Below are 18,985 nucleotides of genomic sequence, written 5' to 3'. Positions count from 1 at the left end.
CCTGCACGGGGCCGTAGTCCTCGCAGAGCCCCGCCCCCACCGGGGGCACGCCCCCTAGCGGAACGGGACACTCCTCACTCGTCATGGCAACTTAGCAGAGGTCTGGAGGGAGAGAGGGATGGAGAGAGAGACAGGTTAGAGAAGAAAGAACACACACAGACTAGATCGATGTCAACAATCATTGCACTCTCATTGACAATTCACTTACAGCTCTTTAGTAGCGTAAAACCTCTCTACCTATCCTCTGAATGGATTTACTCTAATGTAAACAGCAATCTCTAGTACACTCCATCTCTTCAGTTTTGTGCCTGAGTCCTAGAAAAACAACAGATATCCTCTCCTGTTGAATAGTGATTGAGCCGGCCGTAGATAGATAGATAAAGAGATGGAGAGATAAAGAGATGGAGAGATAAAGAGATGGAGAGATAAAGAGCTAGATCGATGCAGACTGTAGATGAAGACTGTAGCAGCAGCCTGCCAGGGCCACAGTGACTGTGTAATAATAACACCACATTGTGCCTCAGCAGTCTACTCTACTTTACCTGTCAGCAGTGAGAGCAGGAACAGAGCCAGGCACAGGAACAGGCCGGGAGACAAACAACAAGAAACATGGACGCAAAGCGCAGCCAGTGGCTTTTTTTACACTGACAGAGCAATTGTGTGTGTGCGTCCATTTATGCGTGTGTGTAGGCTTAGGTGGGTTTGTGTACAGAATGTGTACAGAATCCAAATGTCAGGGGCCTCCCGAGTGGTGCAGTGGTCTAAGGCACTGCATTGCAGTGCTAGCTGTGCCACTAGAGATCCTGGTTTGAGTCCAGGCTCTGTCGCAGCCGGCCGCGACTGGGAGACCCAGCGCCGTCCAGGGTAGGGGAGGGTTTGGCCGGCAGGGATGTTCTTGTCCCATCGCGCACTAGCGACTCCTGTGGCAGGCCGGACGCAGTGCATGCTGACACGGTCGCCAGGTGTACGGTGTTTTCTCCGACACATTGGTGCGCTGGCTTCCGGGTTAAGCGGGCATTGTTTGGCTGGCAGGGATGTGTTTCGGAGGACGCACGGCTCTCGACCTTCACCTCTACCGTGTCCGTACGGTTCCAAATGTCAGGTTTGATTAATTGATTTTGGGGGGAGGGGGGCATATTAGCCAAAGTCACAGAATGGCACTTGATCCAGACAGATTAACTCAGCTACTGCTCTGTTCAGAGACAGCCATGTGTGCATTCATTAATAATCCTTTTAGTTTTTTAATCAATCTAACGGTTATCTTTTATTTGAATAGTAAATCAAAATGTGGCCTAGGCCTATTCACAATACAGGTGATTGCATATTCAATAGGAGTGTGTGCTTGTTTTGGCTGATTTCCTGGGGCTACATGACAAACAAGTGGTTTCCTTCCATTTGGGACTTATTTTATTGATCAACAACCTTTACATAGATGTAGCTTCTTTTATAAAAGTGTGCGCTGTCGCTTTAACCAGTAATTATGTTATTCACAAGGCAAGAGGGGTTCATGCCTTGTTGCATTATTCAAGTGTGTTAACTTCTGTGCAGCATGAGTGGGGAGCTACCATGATGCAGCCCAGACTCCCAGTGCAGGCTAGCAATGAGTAAGTGGAGCAGGGCACGGTGTGCAACTCACGCTATAAGGGAGACATCGGCTGCGCTGATAGACTGAGTTGATCCGTGAGACACATTTGACAAAAGTACAGAAAGTGACAAAAATTCTAGTACCGAACCGTTTTTCATGTTCTAGTATCGAAAAAGTATCGAAGTTTCGGTATACCGTGCAACACTACCATCAAATTAGAAAGGACAGTGTCTGACATTTTCTCACAGCTAAAGGTTTCACAACCCTTCTACACAACATAAAAACCTTTATCTTGTTCTTCTTATTTCTTATTTTTATATCTTGTGTGTATTTGTTCTACCTTATTTTTAATATTTACAGGAGGTTGGTGGCACCTTAATAGGGGAGGAGGGGCTCGTGGTAATGGCTGGAGCGGAATCAGTATCAAATACATCAAACGCATGGCTCCGTTCCAGCCGTTATTATGAGCCGTCCTCCCCTCAGCAGCCTCCACTGTTAGTATTACATTGGTATTGATTACTGCATTGTTGGGTTTAGAGCTTGCAAGAAAGGCATGTCACTGTACTTGTGCATGTGACATTAAAACTTGAAACCTTCTGTCTAGACAGCAAATCTAGGTGTAATTATGGGGTGTTCTTTTTGACTGTGTCGCTGCCACAGTACAAAGCCTCTCTCTGAACCAGTAATTTTTCCCCTGCTCCATTTTGACCGTAAACAGGTTTAAAACAGAGGGAGGAGAGAGGAGAGATTCAGTCAGGCCCACTAACATAAAGGAGCAACGGGGGAGAGAGAGAGAGAGAGAGTAGGTAAATATTTGTTTTTGTATCAATCCCTCTATGTTCATTGCTCACTCCTTCTCCGTATCATTTTTCTTCCAGCATCCCTCTCTCTCTCTCCCTCCCTCTCTCTCCCTCCCTCTCTCTCTCTCCCTCTCTCTCTCTCCTCTACCTATATTCTCTATCTGCATGTGTGCCGGTGGGGTCATGATGACTGTGCGTACAAGTCCCTCTCCAGTGCATTAGCACTTGCACTCACACACACCATGACACACACACCATAACACACACACCATGACACACACACCATGACACACACACATACATTATCATCTTAAATTGGAGTAACAGATATCCAGCCACCCATTTAGTTGTGCTAAGTGCTGAATGCGCAACACACTGACTGACACACACACACACACACACACTTTGTGTTACAAAGTGGGATTAAAATGGATTTAATTGTCATTTTTTGTCAACGATCTACACAAAATACTCTGTAATATCAAAGTGGAAGAAAAATTCTAACATCTGTAAAAACAAAAATGTATATATATATATATATATCTTGATTAGATAAGTATTCAACCCCCTGAGTCAATACATGTTAGAATTACCTTTGGCAGCGATTACAGCTGTAAATCTTTCTGGGTAAGTCTCTAAGAGCGTTCCACTCCATGATTGTGCAACATTAAAACATTATTATGAAAAAAATTATTCAAGCTCTGTCAAATTGGTTGTTAATTGATTCATTGCTAGACAACCATTTTCAGGTTTTGCCATATACACTGTACAAAAATATAAACGCAACATGCGACAATTTCAACGATTTTACTGCGTTATATATGGAAATCAGTCAGTTGAAATAAATAAATTAGTCCCTAATCTATGGAGACTGGGCAGGGGCGTAGCGATGGGTGGAGCCACTTGAGAGCCAGGCCCTCCCACTGGGGAGCCAGGCCCAGCCAATCAGAATGACTTTTTCCCCACAAAAGGGCTTTATTAAAGACAGAAATACTCCTCAGTTTCATCAGCTGTCCGGGTGGCTGGTCTCAGATGAACCCGCAGGTGAAGAAGCTGGATGTGGAGGTCCTGGGCTGGCGTGCTTACACGTGGTCTGCGGTTGTGAGGCCGGTTGGACGTACTGCCAAATTCTCTAAAATGACGTTGGAGGTGGCTTATGGTAGAGACATGAACATTCAATTCTCTGGCAACAGCTCTGATGGACATTCCTGCAGTCAGCCAATTGCACGCTCCCTCAAAACTTGAGACATCTGTGGCATTGTGTTGTGTGAAAAAACGGCACATTTTAGAGTGGCCTTTTATTGTCCCCAGCACAAGGTGCACCTGTGTAATGATCATACTGTTTAATCAGCTTCTTGATATGCCACACCTGTCAGGTGGATGGATTATCTTGGCAAAGGAGAAATGCTCATTAACAGGGATGTAAAGACATTTGTGCACAAAATTTGAGAAGAATAAGCTTTTTGTGCGTATGGAACATTTCTGGGATCTTTTATTTCAGCTCATGGTCCCATGTTTCAACACTTTACATGTTGCGTTTATATTTTTGTTCAGTGTATGTTCAAGCAGATTTAAGTGAAAACTGTAACTCAGCCACTCAAGAACATTCACGGTCTTCTTGGTAAGCAACTCCAGTGTAGATTTGGCCTTGTGTTTTAGGTTATTGTTCTGCTAAAAGGTGATTTTATCTCCCAGTGTTTGGTGGAAAGCAGACTGAACCAGGTTTTCCTCTAGGATTTTACCTGTGCTTAGCTCCATTCCACTTCTATTTTATCCTGGAAAAACTCGCAAGTCCTTAACGATTACAAGCATTATCATAACATGATGCAGCCACCACTATGCTTGAAAATATGGAGAGTGGTACTCAGTAATGTGGTTTATTGGATTTGCCCCAAACATAACACTTTGTATTCAGGACAAAAAGTGAATTGCTTTCACACATTTTTTCAGTTTTATTTTACTGCAGGATGCATGTTTTGCAATATATTTATTCTGTACAGGCTTCTTTCTTTTCACTCTGTCGATTAGGTTAGTATTGTGGAGTAACTACAATGTTGTTGATCCATCCTCAGTTTTCTCCTATCACAGCCATTAAGCTCTGTAACTGTTTTAGAAGTCACCATTGGCCTCATGGTGAAATCCCTGAGCGGTTTCCTTCCTCTCCGGCAACTGAGTTAGGAAGGACACCTGTATCTTTGTAGTGACTGGGTATATTTATACACCATCCAAAGTGTAATTAATAACTTCACCATGCTCAAACGGATATTGAATATTCTTTAAAATATCTACCAATAGGTGCCCTTCTTTGCGAGGCACTAGAAAACCTCACTGGTCTTTGTGGTTGAATCTGTGTTTGAAATTCACTTCTTGACTGAGGGACCTTACAGATAATTGTATGTGTGGGGTACAGAGATGAGGTAGTCATTCAAAAATCATGTTAAACACTATTATTTCACACAAAGTGAGTCCATGCAACTCATTATGTGACTTGTTAAGCACATATTTACTCCTGAACTTATTTAGACTTGCCATAACAAAGGGGTTGAATACTTATTGACTCAAGACATTTCAGCTTTTAATTTGTAATTCATTTGCAAAAAAAAAAAAGAAAAACAGAATTCCACTTTAACATTATGGTATTGTGTGTAGGCCAGTGAAAAAAATCTCAATTTAATCCATTTTAAATCAGGCTGTAACACAACAAAATGTGGAAAAAATTAAGCGGTGTGAATACTTTCTGAAGGCACTGTAATCCATTGCACGCCTACTTCTTCTGTCTACATCATGGACCGTCTGTCTGGGGCAGACACTGAGACAGAGAGAAGAGACAGAAGGAGGCACGACCGAGAGAGATAGAGAGCAGTTGCTTCACGAGGTATCTCTAACTGAAAATACATTATCTAAGTGATTGATAGTTGGTATTCAGCAGTCATAAAAGTCTGCCTTATTTACTTTGAAGAACTACTAAAATAGTGATTTTGTTAGACAGCATAGGCAGCAGCTCTATAGAGATGAGATGATGACTTGGATTGAAATAAAGTCATCAAATAAAACAAATGTAATATACACAACAACTGAAATATTTTATTAAAGTAAAGTAATGTGAATTAATGATGGTTAATAAGTGACAAGCAGTAATGGGCAGTCACTACCATCATGGGACTTTTATGAATTGTTTTATTCTGTGTTGTTACAGCATTTAACCCACATAATGCATAGTGCATTTAATGTTTAAAAAAATGATCAAAACCGAAAACCGTGATTATTTTTGTATAATCAAACAGAAACCGAACCAACCTCAAAAACCACTAATCGCTCAGCACTAGAGTCAGGTGATTGGGGACCATGCTGAGTACAGCGCTTCGACACAGGCAGCCAGGGTTCTGACTGTCACAGTGATTTAACACTGCTTTAGAATACCACAGGCTTAGTGTGTGTACGTGTACAGTTGGTTGGTTGCTAACACACACACACACACACACAGTCCCAAGCCCCCAACATGCAGGACAGACTGTCCCAAACTCTCCACCGACACAGAGTGAAGGAGGACAGGAGGAGACGAGATGGAGGAAGAAGGAGAGGAGATGGAGGGAGAGGGGAGGAGATGGAGGGGAGGGAGGAGATGGAGGGAGGGAGGAGATGGAGGGGGAGGGGAGGAGATGGAGGGGGAGGAGAGGAGATGGAGGGGGAGGGAGGAGATGGAGGAAGTGAGAAGAGATGGAGGGGGGAGGAGATGAGATGGATGGGGAGGGGAGATGGAGGGGGAGGAGAGGAGATGGAGGGTGAGGGAGGAGATGGAGGGAGGAGAGGAGATGTAGGGGGGAGGAGAGGAGATGTAGGGGGAGGAGAGGAGATGTAGGGGGAGGGGGAGGAGATGGAGGGGGGAGGGGAGGAGATGGAGGGGGGAGGAGAGGAGATGTAGGGGCGAGGAGAGGAGATGGAGGGGGAGGGGAGGAGATGGAGGAAGAAGGAGAGGAGATGGAGGGGGGAGGAGAGGAGAGGAGGTGGAGGGGGAGGGTAAGCAGCCAGATTAGGGAAGAAAAGTATGGAATTTAGTAGCTGTAATGAAAACAAACAACTGCACATAGACACAAACCCATTATAGTGACAATAGTGGTAGCATTATTATAATAGTAGGTTAGTAATTATAGTCAAACTAAGGTCAGCTCCTGAACTCCTCTCGTCCAATGTGATTCTGTCCACGTGGTGTGACTGTGTGTTAATGCACCAGTGGGTAGTCCAGACACAGACAGGGACTAATGCTATTAACATCACTTCTATGCAGGAATCCCTGTGGGGATACACACACACACCTTGTGTTCTTTTCTATTAGCTGTGTCATGCAAATGTCTAATTTTAGAAGATTAACAGGAAATAGCCTGACCACCAAACTAGTAAGTGTCTGTGGGAATACAGTGATTCCAGATCTGTTTGTGCTGTAGCCAATATCCAACTACTATGGTCATTGTCATGCCAAACTGATCTGGGACCAGGCTATAGTACTCTGTTTTAAAAACACCCCGACTTCCTCCCTATCGTACATTACAAGTACTTTGAGGATCATGGCATATTGAATGAGACAGGTAACTATTCTGTGAAGAACTCCATACAATTATTCCTATTAAATGTGTCTGACTAAAGCTGTTCAGCACTCCAGACAAAATTAACATACCAATACATAAAAAATTACTTGTCCCTGACTTCCCTAACTTTATGCATCATTCAAATCTTCCTGCCTGTATCGTAGCATACTTTAGAGTCTATTTCCAGACTGATGGAGCCTCCATGCTAACGCTAACTCCCATTAGCTGCATTTTTTATGAAACTCCAAACAACTTTGCTGCTGCTTTTTAAAAATGTAATGACCCGTGTGCTCCACATACAGCTGGCGACAGGGAGGAGAATAAGGAGGATAAAAACAAATCAATTTAATGACTAGCGCTGCAAATGTTACGCCTCTAGAAAACTCCGCCTCGGGAAGAAAAGAAGAAGCCACGGAAAATATGATTTAAGAACCAGGCGCTGCTGTGTCAGCATTATTCCATGACTGGCTGTCATGGGCACCATGAGAAGGCGGCAGTAATTTGGGTGCTTCAAGTGTCGCTAGCTGCCTCACCATTAAAACAGCCCTGCGCAGGGTCGGTGGTGCTCGACGGGGCTAACGAGCATCGGGCGACTCATGTAATTCGATTGTGAACGGGGCGCCGCACGGTTTATTAATGCATGGATTGGACACCGATGAAACGATGTGACTTGAACTGAGCGGGGAGTTTTGGCTAGAAAGCATTCTGTAGTCCTAAACACTGTAGGCCTATGATTCTGGTCTCATTTAAACACTCTATTATGACTATATTTGTGCATAAGCCTACAAACCAATCAGCTACAGTACACTCTTAGAAGGTTCCAAAAGGGTTATTCAGCTGTCCCCATATAAGAACAATTTTTTGGTTCCAGGTACAACCCTTTTTTTTCCAGATAGAACCCTCTGTGGAAACGGTTTTACATGGAAAACAAAAGGGTTCCAGCTGGAACCAAAAGGGTTCGACCTGGAACCAAAAAGGGTTATTCAAAGGGTTCTCCTATGGGGACAGCGAAATAACCCTTTCAGGTTCTAGATAGCACCTTTTTTGTAGGCTACACAATTGGAAAGATCATGTAGAACTAATTTACATTTTACATTTTAGTGATTTAGCAGACGCTCTTATCCAGAGCGACTTACAGTTTTAGTGAGTGCATACATTATTATTTTTTTAAACTCCTGTGGAAAAATCTACTAATCCTGTAAAAAGATCAACCTAGAGAGATAACTGAACACAACATTAAACAGCGATTCAATTTAGCACAGATCAAAACACAAACAGTCTGGTCATTCCTGCACCAAAAATGACGCATCATTTGGAAATGTTTCCAGTTGCTATAGCGACATATGGCTGACTACCACATTTTGTTTAGTGATCGTCATTACACTGATTCTGCAGATTCTGTGAGACAAATACATGTATCAAATAGTTGGGTAACTAACTGTCCATTTGCTGCCAGACAGGCACATTTCATTAGGACTCTGTGATTCACTTTGGTCTCAGTTTGTCGACTGCAACCACCAACGAGTTGTTGTTTGTCTCGCCCTCCTCTCCTTCACCCTCTCGGTGCAGTCACCAGGCTCCAACATCAGAGCGTTATACTAAACAAAGTATTTTTATCTCTCTCTTCCTCTTTCGTTCTCCAACTTTGTCTGACCCTCTGCCCTTCAGTCCCTCCTTCCATCTGTCTCTTTGGCAATCGTTGCCTCCCTCTCGGCATCATTTTCTGTCTCTCTTCTTCTAACTCTCCCCTTCTCGTCATCTATCCTTCCCTCTATATATTTTGTGGTCCTCTGTAGCTCAACTGGTAGAGCACGGCGCTTATAACGCCAAGGTAGTGGGTTCGATCCCCGGGACCACCCATACACAAAAAATTTATGCACGCATGACTGTAAGTCGCTTTGGATAAAAGCGTCTGCTAAATGGCATATTATTATTATTATTATATTTTTATTTCATTATCTGTATTCCCCCTCCATCTATCACTCCTGCTCGCCATCATCTTCAGACTTGATCTTTCCTCCCTCTCTCTGACTCCCTCCCTCTCTCTGTCTCCCTCCCTCCCTCCCTCAGACAGGTCTCTGTAAAGAGCAGTGTGTCAGAGGCCAGCTCTATAGAGTGGTTCCAGTGGATTACCATGATTTGTTAGCTCCATCACCCTAATCTGCTGCAACAGCATTAGCCGCCGCTACGTAGCCTAGTGTGTGCGTATGAGCATATGAGTGTGAGTGTGCGAGCGCGCACTTGTGTGTGTGTCTGTGTGTGAATGTGTGTGTGTGTTTGTGCTTGTGCAGGTGTGTAACAGCACTGCTGACTATAAGGCACCGCTATACTCTAACTTATCTCTACTGCTACGTTAGCGCTCTGAAGGGATAGGACCATTAGCATTAGCGTCAGCACGCTAACATAATTAGGGTCAGCGGCCCGTCCAACAGGGCTACTGAGAACTTACTGGGTGACATGCAGAACAGACAGAATAGGGAATGACATGGAGACAGCCGAAGCTGCGGCTTCTCGGCAACGACACACACATTAGAGCAAAGCTGAGAGAACAGGAACGAGGGAAGAACAAGGGAAGACGTTGTGAAAGAGGGAAACTCTTAACTCTTAATTAGGGAAACTTGTGCTGGACTTAACTAGGCATATAGAAAGACAGGCCTAGAGGAGGGGCATTACATTGTTACCCTACGAGGTCTTCTGTTTACCTGATATTTAATTGCACCCACCAGGTCTAAATCAGTCCCTGATTGGAGGGGGAAAATAAATAAAAAAGCAGTGAAACTGTGGCCTAAAGAGATAACGTAACAATTCTTGACCTATCTTGACTACTATGTCTATTATGGCTGGGCATGATGAAGTGCATTGTGTTAACATCACATATTAGGCTTAACAACTTATTCAAACTTTATACTCAGACAGCAATATGGACATGTTCAGAAATTATGACCCAAAAACAGTGGCACATTGTTTCTGAATTGTGTGTGTGTGTGTGTGTGTGTGTGTGTGTGTGTGTGTGTGTGTGTGTGTGTGTGTGTGTGTGTGTGTGTGTGGACGTGCGCTTGTCTGTTATTGACTGAATAATTACACAGTTCTCTGGCATCCCAGCACATATCTACAAGAGGCAGAGGGAATGTCTGATAATGCCCCCAATGATTTACTATTAGAGCACAGCCAGCCATCCATCTCCTACATTGAATGACATCCGTTTGTCTGCGACACATCCACCCACTTGTGTGTGTGTTTCCTCCTACCCTAATGGAGTGATTTGATTTGTCTGTTTTAACACACACAGCGACAGCAGCTGCTGTCTGTTGGTTGACTGCTCTGATGGTGTCAGTGCCACAGTGAGGGCCATCCATCTACATTACAGGGCCATCCATCCCCGTCCCACTGGCTAGCGCTGCTGTTGCTGCAGTGTGTGTGTGTGTGTATGTCACGGCATGACATTAACTTGACAGATTTTTTACTTGTCCGAAAGCTTAAGTCACTTAAAAGGTGTGTAAGACCATGGGCCAAAAAGGTGACGGAAAATTGTGTTGTATGATGCAAGAAACCCCACTTCACAAAATAACATTCCTTATTATCACTGGTATTGACAATGGAAGGTTGCTGCTCTCTGATTCCATGTGTTATACACTATCTCCTGCCTTAAGCAAGGCACTTAACCCCCACAAAGTAAAATACTGCTCTGATAGGCTACTGTATGAAACACATGTGGTCCGGCAACCCTCCATCTGGAGAGCTACTGGGTGTGCAGGCTTTTGATCCAACCCTGCTCAAACGCACCAGAGTCAGCTTATCAAGGTCCTGTTGAGCAGATGTTTTTTTTACAATGTGGTGTGTTCGAGCAAGGCTGGAGCGAAAGCCTGCACACCCAGTAGCTCTCCTGGAATCTCCTGGACGATGGTTGGCCACCCTGCAACATTTCAATTACAACCAAATACTTTTTATGTCTTTATAAAATAATTCCCTCATTCAATGAACCAGGGATCAAATGGCTAAGGTGGGCGAGGTAGCTAACTAAAATGTTGATCTATTTGTAAGGTTAAAATATTTAGTGTTCAGGGGAAATCTTGACAGCATAGGAGTTACTTGTCAATTAGGCTATTCTAAGAATATATTTTTAACTTTGTCAGAATTACATGACCAGTATTGAATAGAGGAGAATCCTAACCAATTTTGAGTGCTTGGTAGACGTACGGTTTTACAAACGTAGTATGCAGCATTGATTTCATCAACTGTGCACCTGTATCAACTGTGTGTCGGCCATTTGCGGTTCTACACGAGTGCTGGTGGAAAGTTATTTTAGGACATGACAATGACATTAATACATGCTGATAGCTCAATAGTTAAGTAGTGAGATAAGCAGCCAAACTACACAATATGTTTTGAATTGTCTATCTAGTTAATCTGTTGTATATCATTATTTTACCTGCTTCACAACTCTCTCTCTCTCTCTCTCTCTCTCTCTCTCTCTCTCTCTCTCTCTCTCTCTCTCTCTCTCTCTCTCTCTCTCTCTCTCTCTCTCTCTCTCTCTCTCTCTCTCTCTCTCTCTCTCTCTCTCTCTCTCTCTCTCTCTCTCTCTCTCTCTCTCTCTCTCTCTCTCTCTCTCTCTCATTTCCTACAATATCAGTTCCACCAGAACTTTATTATTTACCATCTACAATCAGAGCCAAGAGAGGTGAGAAGTGGGAGGAGTCACAGAGCCTTACTACAGGTTTCAGTCAAACATCTCTGCCGTGTCCATCTCAGCATGCACTGATCCAGGACCATCTCAAATGCGATCAGAGACAGACCCAGTGGTCTCCTGGTTTCACTGTAGCACATATTCATGCACAGACATCTGATGTATCTGAAATTGTACTTTTGACCCAAGTAGTGCACTGGGAATGGGGTACTCACTTTTAGAGTCAGACTTTGGGCTAAATCAACATGTTGCTAACTGAGAGGTATGTTCTGCAGTATTGCGCGGGTACAGGGTGTACCTGGTTAGCTCCATACTGCAGTGCGTTACTGGGCAGCAGGGTGTTTACAGTGGGCCGGCTGCAGACTGCAGACTCCAGTAGCTGCAGGTTAAATCAACAAGTTTGCAGGTGTGCCACCGTGAAACCAGCCGAATAAAATTAGCATAAACTCATCAGCATAAAAGAGAAGGGATGGAGGGAAGGAAGGAAGGAGGGTTGACAAGGGGAGAGAGGGCTGAATAAGAAGGAGGAGAGAGAGTGATGGAGAGAGAGAGAGAGAGAGGAGGGATGACGAAGGCGGACTGATTAGGAGGGAGGGAAAGAGAAAGGGAAGACTGACGAGGAGAGAGGAGACATGAGAAAGGAGGGGCAGACTATAGAGAGAGGAGAGGGAGGCGAGGGGGAGGAGGAGGAGAGGATGAACATGAGGTAATAAAGAGAGAGAAGAAGAGGAAGAGAAAGATGAGGAGAAGAGGACAGGACATGATGAAAAGGGTGAGAAAAAGGAGGTAAAGTCAGAGCCATCCCTCTGTTTCCCTTCCTGAGGCAGGGATCAGTTTGTCAAACATCTGTCTGTGTTCTGTACCTCTCCTTCTCTCATCTACCTCTCTCTATCTCAATCGATCTCAATTATTCCCTCCCTCTTTCCTTCCTTCCTTCTCTCCCTCCCTCCCTCCCTCCCAGTGTTTCAGTGCCACTACAATTCACCTGTTGAGAGACAAAAATAACACATCCTCTGGGAGGAGGGAGGAAGGAAGAGAGAGGAGGAATGAAGGGATGAAGGGAGAGGAGAGAGAGGAGAGAGAGAGAGAGAGGTGCTATTAATGGAGAGACGGGATCTGACATTAAATCGAATTTTAAGAAAACAGTGGATATGAGATCAAATGAAGACTGTCTTGGCAGTAAAGAGAGAGAGCGCGAACACGTGTGTGTGTGTGTGTCTGCTTGTAAGGGCCATGTGTCTTTCCACCTGTGTGTGTAAGCATGCATGTGTATGTGCCTTTAATATTGTTGAGTGTGCGTGTGCTGTGCAGCACATCTGAGCAGCAGGAGTAATTACAGCACGGTCTGAAGTGAGCGAACAGAGAGAATGGGTGAGAGGATAAAGGAGGGTTGAGAGGAGAGAGGGAGCGCTGTGCGTGCCGGGAAGAGGAGAGGAGGGAGCCGCGGCTAACTTTTCATGACTGGAGATCTGAATAGCTGTCATTTCAATAGACAGAACAGGGTACAGAGGGTACAGGAGGGAGGGAGGGAGGGTTGCGAGCTGTGCTGTGTGTCTCAGCTCTGTCTCCATGCTAACTACAGCAGTACCACATCACAAACAGGGCTTATATGGGGAGTGAATGAATGCATGTGCTATGAATATACTCAAATAGGACAGTGTAGACTACTACAACACACATACACACAGACCAGAAAATATGAAAAGCCCTGACACCAAAGTTGACTACAGTGACAGAGGAACATTACTGTGTATCAACCCCTTCTCTTTCTCTCTCTCCTTCCTTTCCTCTCTACTCTCCTCCTCTTATTATTATGGTAAGGTCTCTCCTCTTATTATTATGGTAAGGTCTCTCCTCCTCTTATTATTATGGTAAGGTCTCTCCTCCTCTTATTATTATGGTAAGGTCTCTCCTCCTCTTATTATTATGGTAAGGTCTCTCCTCCTCTTGTTATTATGGTAAGGTCTCTTCTCCTCTTATTATTATGGTAAGGTCTCTTCTCCTCTTATTATTATGGTAAGGTCTCTCCTCCTCTTATTATTATGGTAAGGTCTCTCCTCTTATTATTATGGTAAGGTCTCTCCTCCTCTTATTATTATGGTAAGGTCTCTCCTCTTATTATTATGGTAAGGTCTCTCCTCCTCTTATTATTATGGTAAGGTCTCTCCTCCTCTTATTATTATGGTCTCTCCTCCTCTTATTATTATGGTAAGGTCTCTCCTCCTCTTATTATTATGGTAAGGTCTCTCCTCTTATTATTATGGTAAGGTCTCTCCTCCTCTTATTATTATGGTAAGGTCTCTCCTCTTATTATTATGGTAAGGTCTCTCCTCCTCTTATTATTATGGTAAGGTCTCTCCTCCTCTTATTATTATGGTAAGGTCTCTCCTCCTCTTATTATTATGGTAAGGTCTCTCCTCCTCTTATTATTATGGTAAGGTCTCTCCTCCTCTCTCCATGAGACTTAGCTGGAAGGGAACGAGCTGCATCTCCCTAATTACCTCATTTGCATAACCTATGCATATTACGGGTGAGGGAGGGGATAAGGTAGGGAGGAAGCAAGGGAGGAAGAAGAAGGGCTAAGGGAGAGTTCTACACCGACAGACTAACAGAGGAAACGATGGGAGGAGGCTGGGGAATGGAGAGGAGAGAGACTGCGGCAACAGCAGCCCACCAAAAACACATGACGCTCTTTCCCTTTACAACCAGTGTGTGTGTGTGGTATGCCCACATGCAGTCCCTCTTCTTTCTTGTCTGCTGTTTCTTTTCCTCTCTCTCTTTCTTCCATTCTCTCTCTCTAGCATCATTCTCTTAAGCCGTGTTACATTGCACATGCAGTCCCTTTTATCCCTTCACCAATATCATTCTCTCTCTCTCTCTCTCTCTCTCTCTCTCTCTCTCTCTCTCTCTCTCTCTCTCTCTCTCTCTCTCTCTCTCTGAGCATTAGTGTCATCCTCTCCCACTCCCTCGCTCCTCTCCTCTCCCCCTCTCTTTCCCACTCCTCTTCTCATTGGTGCATATCCAGTTCATCCTCTCTCCCTGATCTTCTCTTTGACACTCATTCCCTCCCTCCCTCCCTCCACTGCCAGTGTTGATTCTATGCCACCCATCCTACCTCTCTCTTTATTTTGTTCTCTCTCTTCCTCTCTCCCTGTCCCCCCTTTCTCCATCAGTGTTGGTTCTATGCCTCTCTCTCCCTCTCTCTCCCACTTTCCCACTCTCTCTTCCCATCATAGTGCTGTGTCAGGCCTTTTCTCCCTCAGCATTGTGAAATTGGATTTGAATATGGATTTGGAATGAGCTGCTCCTCCATGGGAAGGACAGCATAAAGATAAAGCGTTGTGATGTCTCGCGGTAAGTACATGCTCACACACAAGAGGAGAGGAGATGGGTGGAGAGGAGAGGAGATGGGTGGAGAGGAGAGGAGATGGGTGGAGAGGAGAGGAGAGGAGAGGAGAGGAGAGGAGAGGAGAGGAGAGGAGAGGAGAGGAGAGGAGAGGAGAGGAGAGGAGAGGAGAGGAGCGGAGCGGAGAGGAGCGGGGCAGTCTTGAGGAAGCGTAGGGGGACAGGGAGGAAGGAAAAGGGAAAAGTGAAGAGATACATACAGAGAGAGGGGGAAAGAGAGTTCCATTAAAATGAGCTAACCTCCATGTCCTCCTATTTCTTAGCATTTAGAGTGAAAAATCCCAACAGTGAGCGAGCAGAGAATAAACATGATTGTCTCAAAGACCATGAAATGGGCGTGAAGTGTGAAGTACTAGCCATGTCTGCTGAGAGGGAGGGATTAAAGTGCATCTCTTAGGGTGTGTGTGTCTTGTATCGCTGAGGATTGCGTCTGTGTGTTCTTTCCCTGGTGGAGAGGGAAGGAATATTCACTGCCAGCCACACACATTCCATCACATAAAGGGAGAGTAACACACCAATGGGGCAGGTCTCTGTCCCCTCAGTGTGGGGGTATTTCACTCAGGTGAGGGCTGAAATAATGTTGGATAAAAGGAACAGGAGTAATGATTCTGCCTTCTGACATCAATGCTCTGAGGGGGAGAGGGAGAGAGGGACACTACCAATGGCTTCAGTAACTGCTGCGTGGGGAGTAGGGACCAAGCCCTCCCTCCCTCTCTCACTCTTCCTCTCTCTTTCACTCTTCCTCTCTCTCTCTCACTCTTCCTCTCTCTTTCACTCTTCCTCTCTCTTTCACTCTTCCCCTCTCTCTCTCTCACTCTTCCTCTCTCACTCTTCCTCTCTCTTTCACTCCCCCTCTCTCTTTCACTCCCCCTCTCTCTTTTGTTGGCCTGAAGAATGGCTAGAGTCCTTTGGGTGCTGTCAGCCGTCTGGTTGGAGAGAGAGAACTGAGAGAGGGAGAGGGATTCACACAGACACACACACACATTTCTACTGTTCGTAGTCGACCACACACACACACACACACACACACACACACACACACACACACACAGGCCTATGCACACAAACACACGGACCGACATCTCAAAACACACAGAGGTCTTTGAAACCACCCAGAGAGACCAGAAAGACTCACAGTAGCACAGAGGCAATGAGCCTGGTCCATACCTCACTATTACCATCATCATAGATCAAGTTCAAAGTCTCTTTATTTGCCTTTTACTACAAGGACTGTCACTGCATTTCTTCAGGCCCCTAAATCACCATCAAGGACCAATGAAACAATGGCAAATCTAGACACAAAGGACCACAGACAGACAGATAGATGGTAGACACTGACATTGCAAATCTGTGAAGAGATAGCATAGCATGCTGTTCTGGGCTAGGATGATACCAGTTGTAATGCTAACACTACACAGCTACATGGAAATGGTTTCATCTCAACTCAGAGGGGCTGAGAGAGAGCTATAAGCTAACAGTTCCACCTGAGATTGTGTGTGTGTGTGGGGAGGGGTTGTTAGATGACTAAGTGAGGAGTTGAGCCTGGGGGAATACAGTGTATTGTGGGAAAGTCAACCTTTTCCTGTTACAATGAAACATTCTATCACCTGACAACTCCTGGTCTTCCCTCTTCCCCTCTTCCCCTCCACCCCCACTATTTCCTTCTCTCTCTCTCCCTCTCTCTCCCTCCCTCGCTCTGTCCCTCCATATTTTGTTCTCTCCATTCTCCATCTCTTTTTCTCTCTCCATTGCTCCAACAAGGTTATCACCAAGAACTCTAAGGTCTAGCTGTATTCACAGTTTCTTTACAGTAGTATCCCCATGGTAATATCATACTATAGTAAAAGCTGATTTATTCCACTCCTTACTATTGTGAAGAAGACAATAGAGTCTTTAATATGGTGATCATATCAAATAATAGACAGAATTCACATACATTTCTCATCTACAAAGGATATTCTGTCACTCTGGGGGTAAAATGGGAGTTGAATAAAAGGTGTTTCTTCAACATTGAAGCGAATGCTATTTACATTTTGTCCAGGCTCATGAGAAAAGGTCCAAAGTGCCAATGCAGTAGGCTATATAACCGTTTCATCCTATAAGTCACCATGGAACCATGTTATTATTCAGTAGGACACTAAATAGGGAATAGGGTGTCATTTGGGATGTAGCCAGTGTGTAATGGTAGCCAGTGTGTAATGTGGGATGACACCGTCGTCAGGGGGCAGGGAATTTAGGCTCATCAGCTACAAATCGACTCTAATGCTTCCACTGTCCCTCTTTAACCCTACTTATGCACATTCACTCAATTATTCACATCTCTCTCCCTTTCCCTCTCTCATTCGCTCTCTCCACTGGGGCCGTCTGCCAGCCTCCCCGTCTCTCTCTTTCTCTCTACTTCATCTCCCTCTCTCCCTTTCCCTCTTTGTTCTCCGGCCATCCCTGGTTAGTCACCAGCAGCTAAATGCTACTTTTCAATTACAATCTTGGCTGAAGATTACGGTGTCCATATCAACTGCTTAAACCATTCCTAGATTACTATTATCCAGGTTGTATGGGGCTGGGGTGGCAATCATTCCCATTCCCAATCCCATTTCCCTCCCATTCTTTGAGTGTGCAGGACACACCATTCACCATTCCCATCTCCCCCATGAAGACCTAGCCATTATCCACAATACCTCTCCAATTCCACCTTACATTTTACATTTTAGTCATTTAGCAGATGCTCTTATCCAGAGCGACTTACAGTTAGTGAATGCATACATTTTTCATACTGGCCCCCCGTGGGAAACGAACCCACAACCCTGGCGTTGCAAGCGCCATGCTCTACCAACTGAGCTACAGGGGACTACCTTCCCACATACAGGTACATTAAATAGATTCTGTCTAATTCTATGCATTCCCACCATCCTGAAACAGGATCTATACATACTGTACTACCCCTGCTATTAGAAACCCTGGTGTTCTCAAATGGTTCATCTGCTATTCCAAAGCTAATCAGCTAAATTAGCTAATCTCATTGAATCCATGCTGGGGTGGGGTTTTCCTTTAGCCCTCCCTGAGGTAGCTTAACGCTACACCTCCATCCATCCATTCAGAGGGATGAAGGAATGAACGGATGGGCGGATGGATGTGAAGGTCACACCGAGGTGAAAGGAGATGGAGGGAAGAGACTTAAAGAGAGAGAGGTGGAGGCAGAGAGAAAGAGAGAGAGGGGATCTCTAAGGCTCTACGGGGAACAGGTTATCAAAGGCCCCCAGTCTCTGATGCACCGCTACATCACAGAGCTGCAGGATATTCTGGATGTGAAGAGAGGAAAGAGACACTAACCAAGTACACACACACATACGCTAACACCAAAGACTGTCACATCTAAAGGGACATGCTGTGCGTGGTGAATCCTAATGACGGAACACACTGAATCATACATATTTATCAAGCAAATGGAAGTCTATGAGTCCTACGCTGACATGACTTACATGTTCTTGTCTGGTATATAAAAAGGTAAGACATAAGCAAATAAAGTGAACTGTTAACTGTCACAAAACAATAACTATTCAGATGTTAGGTTGAGAAGCACAGTTGCTCTGACTGACTACAAAGGGAAGCCAAATCTTCTTGTCTTTCCTGTTTAACTCCTCTGAGCCAGGCAAGAGGAAAAACAATACTATCATGATGATTCATGGGAAGTGTAGTTTAGACAGTGATCTTGGCTGTGTAGTCTTTTATGGATTGGCTTATGTTAAACATTATGAAGCTATATACTGTAGATGAGAGACAGAATAACACACACATCACCTTGCATAACACACTGATTTATGTTATACTGGCTCACTCCCACTCCAAAAGGAGAGAGAGAAAGAGAGAAGAGAGAGAGAAAGAAAGAGGGAGAGAGAATGTTAAAGACAGAGGTAGAGATAGGCTAAAT

General features: G+C 44.6%; 1 protein-coding gene across 1 annotated transcript in view; it reads right to left on the bottom strand.

The window, feature by feature from the left end:
- Positions 1–18,985, bottom strand: part of LOC123485369 (voltage-dependent T-type calcium channel subunit alpha-1H-like) — a 52,032-nt gene that overhangs the window by 212 nt on the left and 32,835 nt on the right. Inside the window, exon 2 of the mRNA XM_045216276.1 lies at positions 1–102. This exon is cut by the window's left edge and continues 212 nt beyond it. Coding sequence (XP_045072211.1) covers positions 1–85 — 85 coding nt within the window. The 5' untranslated portion in view covers positions 86–102. The remainder of the gene's footprint in view (positions 103–18,985) is intronic.

This window comes from Coregonus clupeaformis, unplaced genomic scaffold (genome assembly GCF_020615455.1).
Source record: "Coregonus clupeaformis isolate EN_2021a unplaced genomic scaffold, ASM2061545v1 scaf0662, whole genome shotgun sequence".
In the NCBI taxonomy this organism is placed as follows: Eukaryota; Metazoa; Chordata; class Actinopteri; order Salmoniformes; family Salmonidae; genus Coregonus; species Coregonus clupeaformis.
Note: the sequence above shows the minus strand (reverse complement) of the source record. Positions and strands in the feature narration are given on the sequence as shown.